At 41.0% G+C, this 18,007-nt stretch overlaps 1 protein-coding gene across 1 annotated transcript; it reads right to left on the reverse strand.

Moving 5' to 3' along the window:
• Window positions 1–1,725: 1,725 nt before the first annotated feature.
• Window positions 1,726–17,778, reverse strand: LOC131243687 (kxDL motif-containing protein LO9-177). The gene is made up of 3 exons (XM_058243203.1): window positions 17,544–17,778; window positions 3,752–3,904; window positions 1,726–2,057 (listed from the first exon to the last, which is right to left on the reverse strand). The coding sequence occupies exons 1-3, from the start codon at window positions 17,657–17,659 to the stop codon at window positions 1,955–1,957; spliced, it is 372 nt and encodes a 123-aa protein (XP_058099186.1). The 5' UTR covers window positions 17,660–17,778; the 3' UTR covers window positions 1,726–1,954.
• Between the last annotated feature and the right edge of the window lie 229 nt (window positions 17,779–18,007).

Below are 18,007 nucleotides of genomic sequence, written 5' to 3' on the forward strand. Positions count from 1 at the left end.
GCCGATTACATTTATTGTATTAGGCAACGGAACAATGTCAATTTCACCTTTTTTCTTAAGGCAAAGCGACGTGGGTGCAATGTTGTACCATATTTCTAGCCATTATGGGTTAAGCCAATAGGAGGGCAACACGTGGCATTACGTAAGAAATAAAAGGTGGATGAAAAGATCTTCAAGACACTTGGAGCATTTTTGTGGAATCATAACTAGCGTAAATCCAGTTTTACACGTCAGTGGATGGTCGACAAAATGATGTGGTCGAGTTACTCAAAAGTCTAACGAGCGAAGAGGGAAACAAGGTCGATCAATTTAAGTTACAAAAGGCGACCGGGAGGAATAAAATTTAGCAAACAAAAGAGGAACAATCAGAAAAAAGAACCATAACAAAAGAGTGATCTAGAAAAGGCTTTTCGACTAATATAACTGTAGCAATGATGGAAGAAGGATATGGAAGAATAAGTTGCAACATAACTCTATAAATAATCGAGGAATCTAATAGAAAAAGATATCCCAAAAAATAATCCAACACGATCCAATAAAAAATAACCAATCTATTAATTTATCTTTTATCTAAGCATATCTTAAGAGTAACGGTAGTTCTTAGTTATAATCTTTAGTTGTAATCCAAATCTAAGCTCATTTGCTGATTTGTTCTTTATCTAATATTACACAGTTCTTTCAAGAGACGCATTCTTGAAGCTGCTCCTAGTGACCAATTGTGAGCTTTTCCTTTTGTTTGATTGCACCAAGCAACTCATCTTCAGAGGCAGAACCCATTATTGCATGAATGTTATAAACTTTACTAGTGGCTGAGTAAGCTACCAATTTTCCTCACATGCATTCATATTGCACATATTGCTTATTTTAGCACTTGGGGTCAAAGTTAATCGGTTTGAATCGAGCCGCTTTATTGATTCTAGCATGCCCGCGCACATTACACGTGAGAAAACACACTGATTATCCAACACAAAGTAAACTACTTTCACTTGTTTAGAGGTACAAAACCTTCTAAGAATCTGGATGAGGAAATATAAATGGTGTGCAAAGTATTCATTTATGACCTTATGTATTGGAAAGCTAGGATGGTAACCATCCACCATGGCTTTTGACATGTAGACCCCACTACACGGGCTTGGAGAATGGATAGGTCATACTAATTATACAAGGAAAAGTTCCAACCATTGATCTGGACTGTAAAGCAAGTACGGTCCACGTTTAGTGGCCCATTCCTGTCAAAAATCACTTCACTTAGAAGATCCTAACCATATGATGAAGGGGGAGAATGGATGGTTCATATTGAACTTACTAGAAAAGGTCCCATCATTGATCTGAACTGTACATCAGGTGCAGTCCAAATTTAGTGGCCCATCCCTGTCAAAAACCACTTTGATTAGATGATCTGCACCATCTGAACCAGGGCTTGGGGAACGGACTATCTATATTGACTATGCTAGAAGAGGTCAGATCATGGTCTAGACCATCCATCATATACTTCTCACCACTGATTGCCCAGCTCTCAAAAATCACTTTGACAGTATGATCCTAAACATTTGATCGATGTCTAGGAGAATGGACGGTCCATATTGATTATATACTAGAAAAAGGGTGAAAATGGAGGTGAAAATTTTCTTACAAAGTTATTAAAAAAAAAAATCAGAAAGAAGGGATTTTCCAAATAAAAAAATAAAAAAAATCTTGGTTTTTAATTTCCACTGAACTCGTCCAAAAAGTAAATCACCATTTTCTTGGAAATTAAAACAACTTCCACCCAAATATTTTACATGCTCTCAAACAAGATACAATAAGCATTCAAAATCCTCTGGTAAATAAATAGAATCCATCATCAACATGATCCCACCTTAATATATATATATATATATATATATATATATATATATAGAGAGAGAGAGAGAGAGAGAGAGAGAGAGAGAGAGAGAGAGAGAGAGAGATGGTGTTATTGAGGCCTTTCTAAGTCTGGTCTTTGGTCTAGAATCACCGATGCCGAATCAACTGGAAATGCATCTGGATATGTTGTTAATATCTTAGTCTTCATGCTTCTGTAATTCCAATATAAAAAATAAAATAAAATAATAATAATAATAAAACAAACAAACAAACACACACACACACACACACACACAAAATCACTCAGGTCTGATAAAAATAACCGCACGAAATCAATCACGTCTGATAAAAATAACCGCACAAAATCAATGTCCCAGAAAAAAAAAAAAGGAAATTGAATTAGGCTGACAGAAGAATTAAAAAAGAAAAATGGCAACATGGAATGTTAAAATGGCTTACGGAGGAATTATACAATCCTCGGGTCTGAGCACTCAACGAGTGTGGGATCCAGACTGTTGATATGACGGTACCCGCTTTAGATGGATAAAGAGTGTGGGATCCAGACTATTGATCTGATGGTACCCGCTTTAGATGGACCATGTCCAAAATATCCGCAATGAGATGACCCAAACTTTTCAACAAGTGGCCTGAAAAAAGATGGTCAAGAAGAAAATACAGCAGCAGGCCATGTTCAAAGGGAGAAAATGGTACATTCTCAGAAATTGTTGGCACATTGTACATCCACAGTGGGGCAAGCATATCAACAGTCTGGATCACATAATAATGGAGCCAATTTGTAGGATATCAAGGCAATGGTCAGGATCTGATAAAAAAAGGAAACAGACTCAACAAGAAAGGAATCTTCAGACTACTGTGAATTTATAAGAGAGGAAAATCCAAAAAAAAAAAAAAAACAGGAAAAAAAATGCAGTTACTACTGATGAAAAACAATTAGGGGCCCGATTCCAGGTTTATGGTCAAAATTGAGGAGAGGGGGTTATGAACTTTTCCAGGCATAGTTGGGAGAAGAGAGAGGAATGCTGGGGGACGCCTAGGCCTTGCATTGCCAGATTATTACTCACCATCTTTGCCTGTGTTCTTGGGCCTCTTGGTTCTCAGTTACCAATCCAGAAGAATAAGAAGGAAAGAAATCTTTTTCTCTTCCCCCCCATCATTCTAGAGTTTGACAAACTGGAATCCCACGTAAAGAAGCTAATCTGAACAAAAGCAGAAAAAAAAAAAAACTGATTTGTTTGAAACTAGACAAGCTTTAAATGACTGAACAAGAACTCGCGCATCCAGGACAGTAAACATACCTTGGGCCAGTAATCACATACAGGTGTGAGATCGAAGCCATCTGGGTGTGTCCAGCTGTGTAGATTGAATGGCCCAAAATTCATGCTGATTCACTCATTACATGGGTCATGCTGTCCATTTGTTTGTGGCTAACCTCTCCTCCCCAGTGAATCAACCTGATATTTGATTGGGACCCATCCAATGGATTGCTTGGATCCCGCACCCCTGTGCCACATTGGTATATGTGGATGTGGAGGCATGTAGGTTGGGACCCATCCGATGGATGACTTGGATCTCGCACCCTTGTGCCACATTGGTATTTGTGGATGTGGTGGCATGTAGAGGGGCTCCCTACCTCTCTCTCCCTCTTTAGACGCGTGCGCGCACACGTGGTTTCTCGGAACCATGACAGATACATGTGTTTCTTGCAAGTGTATGAAAAAGAACGGTGTCTTTAAGAAGGAATATCCTTGTTCTGTAATTAGGGGGATTTAGCCAAAAAAAAAAGAAAAAAGGGAGGGGGTGGGGAGAAGAAATATCCTTATTCTGTAATTAGGGGTATTTAGCCAAAAACAAACAAAAGGGGAGGGAGAAGTACAGTGGGTCACACCTCAGCTTCTGAAATATGTGATCAAGGTCTGATTTCATAGACTTCAAGAGGCGTGTATTCCTTAGGAAATCACCAGATATCTCCGCGTAGCATTGCTCTGAATACTCATTGAAATGTGATAAGACTGCATTGCTGTCCTGTAGTCTTCCCAATCTGCCATCAGGACATCAAGGAAAATCACTCATCCAAGTAAAAAGGGAAATGCATATAGCAATATTTAGGGCTGTTAATGGGTGGGGCCCAGGCAAAGCAAACAAAACATTCGAATAGTTCTAGTGAACAGTTCAAAATATGGGCCCAAACCAAGTACTGGTCCTTTAACCGTCCTATCAACATTGTTGAAATAATCCCAAGTAAGCATTTGATGCTGGAAGACGCATGTACAGGTTTTAGAGAACTACATTCAATGCAACAAAATTCAATCAATCTTCCAGATTTCAGTATGTGTCATGGCTTTCAGTAAAATTTTCTGTGCATTGAAGAATGCTAAAAAGATTCCATGGATTCTTCTTTTACTGGTACCACCTTGAGCTTATGATGGTACTGGGCAGAAGTGGGGCCTGTGATGTATTCACGCCATCAAACCCGTCTATCAGATGTGTTACCTCAAAACCCTGGGGACCAAAACTCGGCCCATCCAAAACTAAGGGGGTCCATGACAAAGGGAACGATCTGGGAGGGAATGCCCACCCTTGAATTTCATAGGGGCCCACCCGAGTCACAAAACAACCCAAATTTTGGCCTGAACCTTCCAATGGATTTTATTAAGGGTCTGAATGGCCATGATTAGATCTACACTAAACAGTGGGGCCCCTGTGCTAATCAACGGTGGACCCATGCAAATCAGATAGTGGGTGTTCCCTAACAATATGTTCCTTGTGCTGAGCCCATCTGAGTTTAGGGTTGGGCTGCTTTTGGGACATTGGAGGTTTTCAGATGTAATGCATCTTATGGATGGGTTGGATTCCATGAACACGTCATTGGACACTACATGATGTAAGATGTGGAGCAAGCACATGCCTATCACAAATGGACCGGAAGAAGTGCATAAAGAAATCAACAAAGTTTCAACATAGTTTGATCGATTGAGCAGACCGATCGGGTTGACCCAATCAATGGAAATTTGGATTCAGATGAACAACTTGCTGGACAATTTTTACATAGTTTGATCGATAGACCGATCGGGTTGATCGATCAGAACAAATTCAATTTAATGAGTTTTTGTCTCTGGACATTTTGTGCCATTCGGATCAATCAATCGACGACCGATCGACGGGATGCGGAAATTTGTGTGTTTTTTTAGTTTTTGTTTCCTTATATATATATATATATATATATATATATATATATATATATATATATATATATATATATATATATATATATATATTTCTAATTGCGTCTTAGGGTTTGTTTAAGAGTATTTAAGCATGCAAACTCATTTATTTTGGGATAGCTTTAATAAAATTAAATTTCTCAAATTTCCCTTATTTCTTTCGTAGATTTGACAACTTCTCTTATGGATTCAAGGTGTTTATTGTTCGAGGAAGACGGTGATCGTCCTCATCATGCCCTTCCTTACATTAGTTTGGTATCAGAGTGAGGATTTTCCTCAGATCGATTGCTACTAACGACGGATCTGGCAACAATCCTATGGACAGTGCTTTAGGGAATTATCCCGTAACAATGGCGGTTTTCGAGGTGACACAATGGGAGAATCAGCAAGTCATGCAAGGGATGCAGGTTGCTCTCGACCGCTTGATGGATGCCTTAGGGCAACTTCGTGTTTGTGGCGTTGATCTGCCTCTTGTAGGCATTGGAATTCGCAATCGTGTTGATCACAAGGTGATGCCAACAGTGAATCGCAGAATCACACATGAGGATGTGGGATCTAGCGACGAGAAGATCGATGACATGATCCTCCAACACCCCATACGAGGCGGCAATCGGGTAGATCGGACAAATCGAGAGTTCATGATTAAAGTCAATCTTCCTAGCTTCAACGGCCAACTCCACATCAAGAACTTCCTCGATTGGTTGCTTGAAATTGAGCGCTACTTCGACTACATGGACATTCCCGAAGACAAGGTTAAACTTGTGACTTATAAGTTGAAGGGCGGAGCTTCGGCTTGGTGGGAACAACTTCAGCTCGCGCGGATGAGACAGATGAAGGCACCAATCCACACGTGGCAGCGGATGAAAGACTGATGCGCGCATGATTCCTCCCCAACGATTACGATCAGATATTGTTCTAACAATACCAAAATTGTCGGCAAGGTAGTCGATCACTGAGGGATTACGCAGAGGTATTCTACCATTTGGCAGTGAGAAACGATTTAGTTGAGACTGAATCAAAGCAAGTCGGCTGATTCAACAGTGGTTTGCGTGTTGTGATCCAGGATCGGGTTTAGATGCAGCCTGTTTAGACGATGAACGAAGCGATCAAGCTGGCTACCCGAGCAGAAGCGCAGCTTGTCTGATCGAACACACGAGCCTATTCTGTGAATACGGTAGCCATTACAGGTCCTTCGCAAGGAGCACCATAGACCAAGGGGAAAGAACCTTTAAGGGGGTATCCTCAACCCCCTACACCCACGAACCGAGAGTCGAGGAGAGGACAAGCAAGATTCCAAAGAGCAGCGACCACTGTGTTGGTCCAAGTAGGATCCTTAACCCCTACGGTCGGCCAAGCCAAACCATTGTTACCGATGTGGCCAATTGGGTCACCTATCAAACACATGTCCTTAGCGGCGAGTGGCTAACATCGCATTGAAAATACAGTGGAAAACCTGAAAATTGATGAAGCGGAACACATCGTGAATGACGAAGAGGACAAAGTAAATTGGGTTCCGCAAGATTATAGTGAATCTCTAATAATAAGGCGGCTATTGCATATGCCCAAGGAGGTACACCCACAACGACATAACATCTTTCGAACAAGGTGTATGATGAATCAGAGTTTGTGATGTGATCATAGACAGCGAGAGCAGCGAGAATATCATCTCTAAAGTCATGGTGGAGAAGTGACAGCTGAAAACGAAAAGACGTCATTCCCCATACACAATCGACTGGATTAAAAAGGTCAGCGAGACAAAGGTAACTGAACAATAAACTATCTCTTTCTCAATTAGTAAACATTATAAGGACCAAATAGTATGTGACATAGTTAACATGGAGGCTTGTCATATATTACTAGGCTGGCTGTGGCAATTAGATCGTGGCATCACTCATAAAGGACGAGATAATGTATACATTTTAGTCAAGGTTGGTTGAAAAACTATACTCGCCCCTATGGACCCGGATAAACAACTCAAAGCTTCTAAAGTGGAGGGGCATTCTTTCCTAGCCATACGGGACTTTATGGAAGAATCCAAGGAAACGGGATAAGTTTATGCATTGGTTATCAAAGGTGAAGAGGTAGAGCCCGCGATTATTCCCCAAAAACTGAAACCGTTGTTGCGAGAATTTAAGGCAATCTGGCCTGATGACCTTCCCGACAGGTTGCCCCTTATGCGAGATATATAACACCATATCGACTTTGTCTCAGGAGCTAGCTAACCCAATCGCCCTCATTATCAGATAAGTCCGAAAGAGTGCGATGTTCTGCAAGGACAAGTGGAGGAATTGATCCATAAGGGTCTAGTGCGAGAGAGCATGAGCCCATGTGCCGTACCAGCTCTATTGACACTTAAGAAGGATGGGAGTTAGCGCATGTGTATTAACAGCAGAGCAATAAACAAAATAACCGTAAAGTACATATTTCTTATACCACGGTTAGACGATATGTTGGACATGCTAAAGGGAACGAAACTGTTTTCCAAACTAGATTTGAGGAGCGGCTGCCATCAGATCCGTATTCAGCCGGGTAATAAGTGGAAGACAACATTTAAGACCAAGGAGGGTCTGTATGAATGGTTGGTCATGCCCTTCGAACTCTCAAATGCGCCTAATATGTTTATGATGTTGATGAACCAGGTTATGAAACTATTCATTGGGCGATTCGTTGTGGTTTATTTTGATGATATCTTGATATACAGTCAGAGCAAGGCAAACCATGTGGGGCATCTCAAACAGGTGCTTCCAATGCTCGTAGAGAATAAGTTGTACCTCAATTTGAAAAAGTCCAGCTTTTTGAAAGAGAGCTTCTTCTATTTTGGTTTTGTCATGACATCCACAAGCATCCGTGTGGACGAAGAGAAGGTGAAAGCCATCAAAGAATGGCTAGTTCCGATGAACATTCACGAAGTGCAAAGTTTTCACGGGTTGGTGACATTCTATCTTTGGTTCGTGAGAAACTTCAGTGCCATCATGGCACCAATCACTGAATGCATGAAAAATGGACATTTTCAGTGGACCGACGAGGCATACAGAAGTTTTGTTAAAATTAAGTGGAGGTTGTCCACTACTCCGGTCCTTGCACTTTCCAACTTCGATAAATTATTTGAAGTTGAATGCAATGCTTCGTATGTTGGCATTTGGGGTGTGTTGTCTCAAGAGGGCAAGCTGGTAGCCTTCTACAATGAGAAACTTAGAGATGCTCATAAGAAATGATCGACTTATGAGCTAGAATTGTATGCAGTTGTCTAGGCTTTGCGGCATTGGAGGCATTATTTGATTCAGCGGGAGTTTGTATTATACAGACCACCAAGCCCTCAAGTTTATTAACAACCAGGCTAATGCTAACCGTGTGCATGCTAGGTGGATTTCTTTCTTGCAGGGATTTACATTCGTGCTAAAGCATAAGGTCGGGCAGTAGAACAAGGTGGTTGATGCGCTTAGCCGACGTGCAGCTCTATTGGTCACCATGAGCAACAGGGTTGTCGAGTTTGAGTACCTTAAGGACCTATATGCCAATGACGACGACGACGTCAAGGACGAATGGATTAGATGCTAGGAGGGTCAGTCTAATGACCTCCACATTTAGGACAGTTTTTTTTTCAACGAAAATCGGTTGTGCATTCCACGGAGTTCATCGCGAGAGCATGTCATCCAAGAGTTACATGGAGGTGGCCTCAACGGTCACCTAGGGCGAGACAAGACTATCTCTCTTGGAGGAGTGTTACTATTGGCCACAACTAAAACATGATGCTAGAAAAGCGGTACAGCGTTCTCATACATGTCAGGCCTCCAAGGAAGATCACGGAACACAGGCCTATACACTCCATTATCGGTACTTGATGGCCCTTGAGAGGACTTGTCCATGGACTTTAGTGCTAGGTCTTCCGCGAACCCAACAAGGAATGGACTCAATGTTCGTTATGATCGACAAATTCTCCAAGATGGCTTATTTCATACCCTGCAAGAACACTCTTAATGCTACATGTCACAAATTTATCTTCTGAGAGGTTCGGCTACATAGTGTCCCAAAATCTATCACCTTAGATCATGATACTAAGTTCCCCAGTCACTTTTGGAAGACTTTGTGGAGGCGATTTGACACCAAGCTACAATTCAATAGTGCATATCATTGCAGACAATTGGGCAAACCGAGGTGGTGAATCATACACTCGGGAACCTTATATGATGCATCTTGGGTGATAAGCCCAAACAGTGGGATTTCGCCTTGACTCAAACAAAATTCGCATTCAACAATATGCAGAACCGTTCCACCGACAAGTCCCCATTTAAAGTCCTAAGCATACTCTTGATTTGGTTCAACTGCCCAAACTCCACGTGTGAGCATTGCTGCAGAACATATGACAAACCGAATCATAAGTGTACACGCTGATGTTCCGGCCAAGTTGCAAGCCTCCAATAACAAGTACAAGGAAATGACTGACAGACATCAGCGCTTGAAGGTGTTCAACGTAGGCGACAACGTTGTAGTTCACCTGCACAACATTATGTTCAAGATTTTATCCATTTGGGTGTACAACAAGCTGAAGAATAAGAAGATCAGGCCGGTACCTATACTCCGTAAGATCCATGACAATGCCTATGTTGTTGATCTTCTTGAAGACATGGAGATCTCACCCACGTTCAATTTATTCTCTTTCTTTAGATGCAGATTTCTATATACAATTGCCCCACAAGAACCCTCTATATGCTTGGAATCTCCGACGATCTCTTGATTCTGATCAGCATTCTGGCGAGAGTGAGATCCTCCCAAGTCTCAGTTGCTTGGTGGATTTGCAAGACTTCACCTGCACAGGAACCCAAAGAAAGAAGTCTTTAAACCAGAATTCTTGATGAATACAAATGAAGTGAAAAACAACAGTTTTTCTTCTCCCCCCCAATACCTCATCTCTTGTTTTTGCCTTATTGACTCTACTTACCTTCTTTGGAGTTGTCCTTAGTCATGATTACATGGCAACGTCTATGGGTCTATTCTTCCACCTCTCTTTCTTTACTCCATCATGGTTCCTCCCAAATATTTAGCATGTCATTATCACACTTGGATTAATCTGACCAACTACTCCTGAGTTGGATCAATGCCTAATTGAAGATATGTCAGCTTAGGTGGTTGGCCTCAACATTATCCTCAAAGAAGACTGATCTTTTATATGCTGAGGACATTATGCTCACACGTGATTATGACTCTTTGATTCTATCATTCATCTCTAGATTCTCTACACTTGCCCCTCAATTCAACACAAAGGACTTCAGCCAATTGCTTGTCTTTTGGGAACATAAGTTGTTCGAGATTCTTAGGGGCCATTTGGATGCATAGACAGCTCAAATAAGATAAGGACGTCCATGTCTACATGGATGTGGATCTCCACGTCTTGTGATTGTGTGCATGGATAGGGTGTTCATGGGCGTTGCTGTTTTGCATGTGGATGACACTTCCTGGGTGTCTTTTTTTTATGAAGAGTGTGCTGCAAGAGCACATATTGGAGAGGTGATCCTATGGCACATGTGCCAACATCACAAACATGCATGAGATTCAGGCCCTATAGTGAAAAGGACCTAAATGTTAAATGTCCGCTTGCACTCACTAGAGTAAGGTTTGCCGTAGGATGCAGAAGCGAGAGCATTTAGTCAAGACATGATTTTCTTGGAAAACTTCATCCGGTCCTCATAGACAGCATTTAATTTTTTGGATGGCCCATCCAAATGGACAACTTTGTCCTACATAAATATTGCTGCCAAATGCATTTGGATATGGAAATTTTGAATTATACCTGCATCCAAACAAGCCCTTGTAGAATTTTCTTTCTTAGGCAAATACGCTTTAGATCCCCTCTTTCGTTCCAAGACAATAGTTGCCAAGCCAATTTCTGCACCTGTTGCCGCTGGTAAAAAATTCAGTATCATTGGATGTGACTCATATCCTGAATTTCTGATCGATCTCTTACCCAGCTAAATATTTCCTCTGTTATCAATCAACCATGCCCGTTCATCCATGCTCCAATTAAATTCACTTTACAGCTGCCCAACAAACTCTTCAGTACTTGAAGGGAACTATTGATCTTGGATGCTATGTTCGTCTTTACCTTTGCAGTTACGGCTTATGGTGATTGCTGACAGCCCTAATGATCGCAAATCACTCTGTCATCTCTTAGGGTGCTAAGAGAAAAGGCATTGTTTCTCGACCTAGTGCTAAGGTTGAATATCAATCTTCAGCTTCAACAGTAGCTGATACTATTTGGATGCACTTTCCTCCTTGCAACCTATCTCTCTCTCTCTGCTCTTATCACTGTATTTTCCACCAATATAATGCTAGATACATGGCTTTGAGTCCAGTCTTTCATGTGTGCAACAAACACATAGACTGACCATCATTTTGTTGGGGAGAATTTTTGTTCAGAAGTGAAGGTTCTTTTTGCAACCTCTCGATCACGACTTGCTAATATCTTCACCAAAACTTTGTCATAAGATTCACAAAATCACCCAAAGATTTTCTCGATCTCATCATAGCTAAAGACGAAGCAATATCTTCAAAGCTGACTCAACTCCACATCTTCTAGGACATGTTGCTTATTCTCCTCCATATGTTGAAAGGCAAATTCCTCATATGGAAAAATATTGGGTCATAATATGCAAAAGTAAGATTCTAGATATCCTGCAACAATAAAAGAAGAATTATTGATGTATGATGCAACAGTGAAGACATCATTGCAGAATCTCCCAACAATAAAAGGAGAATTATTGTTGTATGATAGGATCTCTCAATAGTTGGCTTACATCATTTGAACTCGCATCCTCATCTATAAAAGAAGAAGGAACTCTAAAGCTTAAGGCATTGTTTGTTCAGAGCAAGAGAGTTCTAGACTTACGTGTTCTTTCTTTCTGAGTGTCTTGTGAAAAGTTTGAGTATTGTAATCTTCCCTAAGTATTGTTCTTCAGCATATTGTAATCTCTGTAATCTCCGTAAGTATTTCTTCTTATAATTTGTAAGTTTGTAAGTTTGTTTTAGCTTGTAATAACAATTATAAAGTTCAACTTGCTAAGCCTAAAGTCTAAAGCTAAAATCTAAAAGCTAAAATCCATCCTCGTTGTATACTGGTATAGCCAAGCCAGAGAGAATTATTGGGACTTTATCTTTTATTCTTGTGAATCTTATACTGTTGGGTTTGAGGCTGCTTGTTGCACAACATTTCTGCCTATTTCGTTGCCGAAGATAGGCATTGTTGGGTTTTCGGTGTAAGACGTTGATAGGCCACCAGATTATATATAATCCACACGATAAATGGATAAAGTCTTGAGATCTCTATCTGGTGCCAGCTCTTCTTCTTCTAGGCCAACTATTAAGAAATGCTATCATACAGTAATAATTCTTCTTTTACTGTTATGAGATTCTGCAATGAAGTCTTCATTATTGCATCATACAACAATAATTCTTCTTTTACTATTGAAGGATGTTTGGAATCTTACTTTTGCATATGATGACGCAACATCATTTCAGAGGAATCTGCTTTTTAGCATCTAGAGGAGAATAGACCACGTGTCTTAGAAGATGTGGACTCGAGCTAGCTACAAAGAAACATCATTGTCTTTTGCTATGATGAGGTCAAGAAAATCTTTTGGAGGTGATTTTGCAGAACTTTAATCTTAAGATCTTTGTTGAGGTTACAAAGAGACTAATAAGTTTCTAATTTTTATTTTTATTTTTTAAAAAAAACAAGGTTTTTTTAGTGGCTTAAGAGCAAGTTGACTGCCACATCTCCAGAGACTTTCAACTTAAGATTTGGGGATAACATATACTATAAGGCATTCTTGCAATTTTTATATGAGGGTATTCTTGTAATCTATATTTTTAGAAGCTTCCAGGTAGTGAATCTTTTAGATAGCTTTAGAAGAACTGTAGGATCTCTCTAGATAAGCTTAAGAAGATTTTTGAAATCTTCTTGCATAGACTTGAGAAGTCTATAAATACCACAACTTTGTATTCATTTTATTCATTGAATATAAAAAATAATAATAAAATAAATAAATAATTTAAAAAAAAAGAAGAAAAAGAAAAAAAAAAGAAAAAAGAAAAAAGAATTCTACCCATTAAGGTTTTTCACACAAAACACATATTCGCAAGTTGCTGAGAAAAACAAAATTTGGCTCCTGTAATCAAACCCAAGGTTGTCTGGATTTTGGGCGCTATGGTACGTGGTACAAGAGCAGGTACGCGGTGTGTTACTTCCTCCAATGTGTGGTAAACAGGGGGTAGGCTCATGCGGATCGCTCCAGCACATACACTATATATAGTATAACTCACATTCGAATTGATATTATATTTTATGTAAGGAAAATGATAATATTATATCACACATACATATGCATGTATGTACGTACATACATATATATATATATATATATATATATCTATATATATATTTATTGATTTATTGTAAACACGCACACACACCCCACACACACACGCTTACGCACACACACCCCACACACGCACGCCGTGGGATTTCACCACTGGTGGGTACTCGAACCCTTGACCTGGTGTTGAAACTCCTGGGAGTCTACCACCTAGGTAAGAGTAAGGACCCATCATGGTGGGCCCCACATAGGTTTCCAGCGCAAGAACCAAATGTTTCGCACTAAATCTGCGTCCTTGATCCATGCGCCATTTAACAAGGAGGTGGAAAATGATAATATTATATCACACATACATATGCACGTATGTACGTATGTACATACATATATAAGACAACTATAAAAGAAAGGAGAAGTAAAATATAAGACTCATCACCACCGATATGTTCTAGTTATCTTTCACACTTTTATTGATTTTGTTGGTGTTGTTGCTCATACTTAGTGATCCAACTAGGGGGTAGAATCTCCTGAAGTTGGGCAGTCGAGAGCTGTCTGGGTACAAAAGTACAGTGAGGCACTAGAGTGTTTTCCACCTTGATGAATAAGGTGTCTTGATTTTGGCTGAGTTATTGGACTAACAGATCTAATGAATGATTCTGGACTCAAAATGCGACTTGATAATGCAGAGTAGCTGCAGTTGGTCCTTCAACCTGAGGAGCCCTGGTCAGTTAGACCAGGACCTTCAATCTCTCAAATAGGAGAGATTATGAAAGTAAAATGTTGAAGTTCGGAAATAGGGTAACAAAAATAGTGTCGGCATTTAGTGTTGTTTGAATTGTGCCAATAGTGGTATGCTAATGCAGGGGTATTTTCACATCGGGCTTAAGTGGGGTGGCCTGTGGGATACAAGGGCACACACGGGGTGGGCGGCCCATGTGAGGCAAGGTGATTAATGTTTGGACATTTTAACACCGGGCTTGAGCGGGGTGGCCTGTGAGACGTAAGGGCACACTCGGGGTGGGTGGCCCGTGTGAGGCAGAACTCATGTGATGTGGGGCCCATGAGGGGAGTTCGGCTGAGGACCTAACCCATGGGATGTGGGGCCTGGTCTATGAGATAAAGTGATTAATTCGCTATGCTCTATTTGTTCGAGCTTTTAAAGCAAATGGTTAGTTATCCTGCATCAAAATGTTACCAGAGCGGGAGGTCTCGTGTTCAAAACTCTTCACTGGGGGTGATTAATGCATGAGCGTTTTCACACCGGGCGTAAGTGGGGTGGCATCTGAGATGCAGAGGCACACTTAGGGTCGCTGGCCTGTGTGAGACGAGGGTGATTAATGCAGGGGCATTTTCACACCGGGCTTGATAGGGTGGCATGTGGGATGCAGCGACACACTCGGGGTGGGTGGCCTGTGTGAGGCGGAACTTAAGGTGGGCAGCTCATGTGAGGCGAGGGTGATTAATGCAAGAGCATTTTCACACCGAGCTTGAGTAGGGTGGCCTGTGGGAAGTAGGGGCACACTGGGGGTGGGCGGCCTGTGTGAGGTGGAACCCATGTGATGTGGGGCCCACGAGGGGGGTTTGTCCAAGGACTTAACCCATGGGATGTGGGGCCTGGGCTATGAGATAAAGGGATTAATTCGCCACGCTCTATCAGTTCAAGGTTAGTTGTCCTGCATCACTAGTATTCTTTGAAGCTGGTGTCTAACAAATCCATGTTGGCACAGACTCTACCATGGAAGGTTAAGGCTAACTTAACAGCACCAATGTGCAAATGGGTAAAACCATTTTGAAACCAATTTTAACAAGTTCTCTAGGGAGATTAATGGGGATAAAGGTCTCAGCCTAATTGGCGAGAATCTGGTGTTGATCAAATTTGGAGGCGCATACATACTCTTTGACCGAGCTAGTGTCCTTGGGTGTGATAAGCTTTTTAAAGATTTTACGGCTAACACTTTCTTGAGTTCGAGAATAAATAGAATAGGGATTTACTACAGGAAAGGAAGAGTATTCTATTTCATATAGAAAATATAATTTAAAAGCAGAAAAAGATCAAAAGGAGGAAGAAGTAGTGAGAGAGGGTTCTGGAATCTGGGAGGAGCTAAGAGGACAGAATTGGTTCTAGCAAAGGCAACAATTAAAATAAAAGTAAAGGTTGAAATAAATTCGTTGAGTATACCAAAAAAATGAGTAAAATAACGCCTCTCTTTGGCAAACATACTCCTGGTAGGGTTTCAAGTGATGAACCACTTCACATGAGGAGTCTAAGTCCGTATTCATCGTGATAGTAAAATTACTATTAGAGAGAAATTAAATCCAAGTTTTCTTTTATAGAATATCTAACAGAGCAACAACTACGGAGCATACTAATCATGGAAGTAATTACTTTGAACACTCAAATATGATGCCAAAATGCAGAAACAATCCACTATAGCAGGTATAGTAACACAAACTTAGCCTACCATGGTTCTAATACATTTTGAATATAGATTTATATTACAACTTAAACTACACCAGGAGTGTGGAATCAAAAGTCTGGATTGGTAAAAGTAGTGCTCCAGATTGTGAATGATCCATAATCTGGATTGTGGGATTAAAAATGGATGTGTGTGTGTGTTTGTGGGGGGGGGGGGGGGAACACAACTTAAACATTCACTTTATTGAGAAAGTATCCCAGCCATCTCAAACAACAACATCAGCACAAACCCGTCATAAATTCATGATCTTCCTGACTTCTACAATCAAACCTGAATCCAGATCCTGTCAATTCTACCAATTCTCCAGTAAAGGCAATTGCATTTAATGCATGGCATTTTCATGCCTCCAGATCATGTACGCACATGGCACGTGCGTGTGATTATCCAAACCATACATCCAGGGGGCACTGCCATTGATTGGCCCCTAATGAAAATCTGATTTGATTGACAATCCTATCTCATAAATGGAACTCTCTGCACTAGCCACTGCAGTAACTTCTCAGCATCATTTGTACGCCTCTGATTGAAGGATTAGGACTGTCCAAAATAGTGTAATTTTCATAACATGCCAGGTAAACCACTTGCCCCATGAAATGAACACTTTGGATCTAGTCCATGTATCACACGGACCCAGCAATGACATGGAAACACAGTACCCCTCATGCGTCCAGAGGGCACTGGATCTGGTCCCTGCATTCAAATGAATATGAAATCCAAATGCATTTTACTGAGAAAGCATCCCAGCCACCTCAAACAGAGAAATCAGCACAAAACTGTCATAAGCTCACAATCTCACCACCTCTCATGGAAAAATCAGAATCTAAAATTCAGAAACTCTACAGACCCACTAAAAGCTACACAAACCTTAATCAGCATTTTACGGCGAACGCATCCCAGCAACCTCAAACAACAAGATCAGTACAAAACCATCATAAATTCCCAACGTTTCCAACTCCCAATTCCGGAAACTCTACAGATCTATTTAAAATAACACAACCCAAATGTGTATTTTACTGAGAAAACATCCAGCCACCTCAAACAACAGAATCCAGCACCAAAGCCCTCATAACTTCATGATAGTGTCCAACTGCCATGCTCGCACCCACATTCGAATTCCAGCAATACTAACAATTCATTCAAAAATCACCGAATCCAAACCCGTATTTTACCACGAAAGCATCCCAACCACTTAAAGAATCAAGAAATCAGCACAAAACAACATAAATTCATGATTTTTTTTTCTAACCTCCACAAGCGAACCCAAATCCGAATTCTAGTAGTTCTACAAATTCATGATATTTCCGACTCCTGTGATTGAACTCAAGTTCCAATTCTGGTAATTCTATGAAGCCGCTTAAAAACCCACATTCGAATTCTACAGAGAAATCCTCCCAGTAGAATTAAAAAAACACCACAAATTCAAGATCTTTCCAGCTCCGCTATCAGACCAAATGATGGAAATTCTACGAAATCAATGAAAAGAAAAAGGAAAAAAGGAAATGAAAATCCACATCCAATTCATTCAATTTCAACAGAAAAACCAAGAAAGGTGAGAGAGAGAGAGAGAGAGAGAGAGAGAGAGAGAGAGAGAGAGAGAGAGAGAGAGAGAATACATGAGATGCTGCAACTGCTTGAGGGATTCGACATCCTCTGCGTTGATTAGGGTCTTGAACTGCCTGGAGACCTCCCCCGAAGCAGCTTTCATGGACGATTCCATCTCCTCTTCCATCTCCACAGAGAGTGCGCAGGACAAGCGGCCGTCCACCGGCTACCGTTTACGCTTCGGGTTTTAGACGCTGGTCTTTGCTAATGTGAGCCATGGAGCTTATTTTAAGGAAACGGCCTTTGGGAGCTTGGTTGTGGCATTCAAACATGCGTCAAGCTCACCCCCTCGGGCTCTCCATGGCCCAAATATCAATCCAATCCAATCCAAAACTCAGGTGGGCCACACGGAACTCAGGTGTGGATGTAGTCACATACATTGCAGTAGATGGACGGCGTGGATGTAGTCACATACATCACAGTGGGCCCCATTGTCAGGCTCTCACCCCACTTCGGTGATCCAATGCGCTCCCAT

The sequence above is a fragment of the Magnolia sinica genome, chromosome 1 (assembly GCF_029962835.1).
Source record: "Magnolia sinica isolate HGM2019 chromosome 1, MsV1, whole genome shotgun sequence".
Classification (NCBI taxonomy): Eukaryota; Viridiplantae; Streptophyta; class Magnoliopsida; order Magnoliales; family Magnoliaceae; genus Magnolia; species Magnolia sinica.

Coding starts and splice junctions, on each gene's coding strand:
- LOC131243687 (XM_058243203.1), bottom strand. CDS start 17,659: ATGGAAGAGGAGATGGAATCGTCCATGAAAGCTGCTTCGGGGGAGGTC. Junction 3,905..17,543: donor AAGCAGTTGCAGCATCTCAT/GTATTCTCTCTC, acceptor TCCTGATGGCAG/ATTGGGAAGACTACAGGACA. Junction 2,058..3,751: donor CACATATTTCAGAAGCTGAG/GTGTGACCCACT, acceptor TTGGAATTACAG/AAGCATGAAGACTAAGATAT.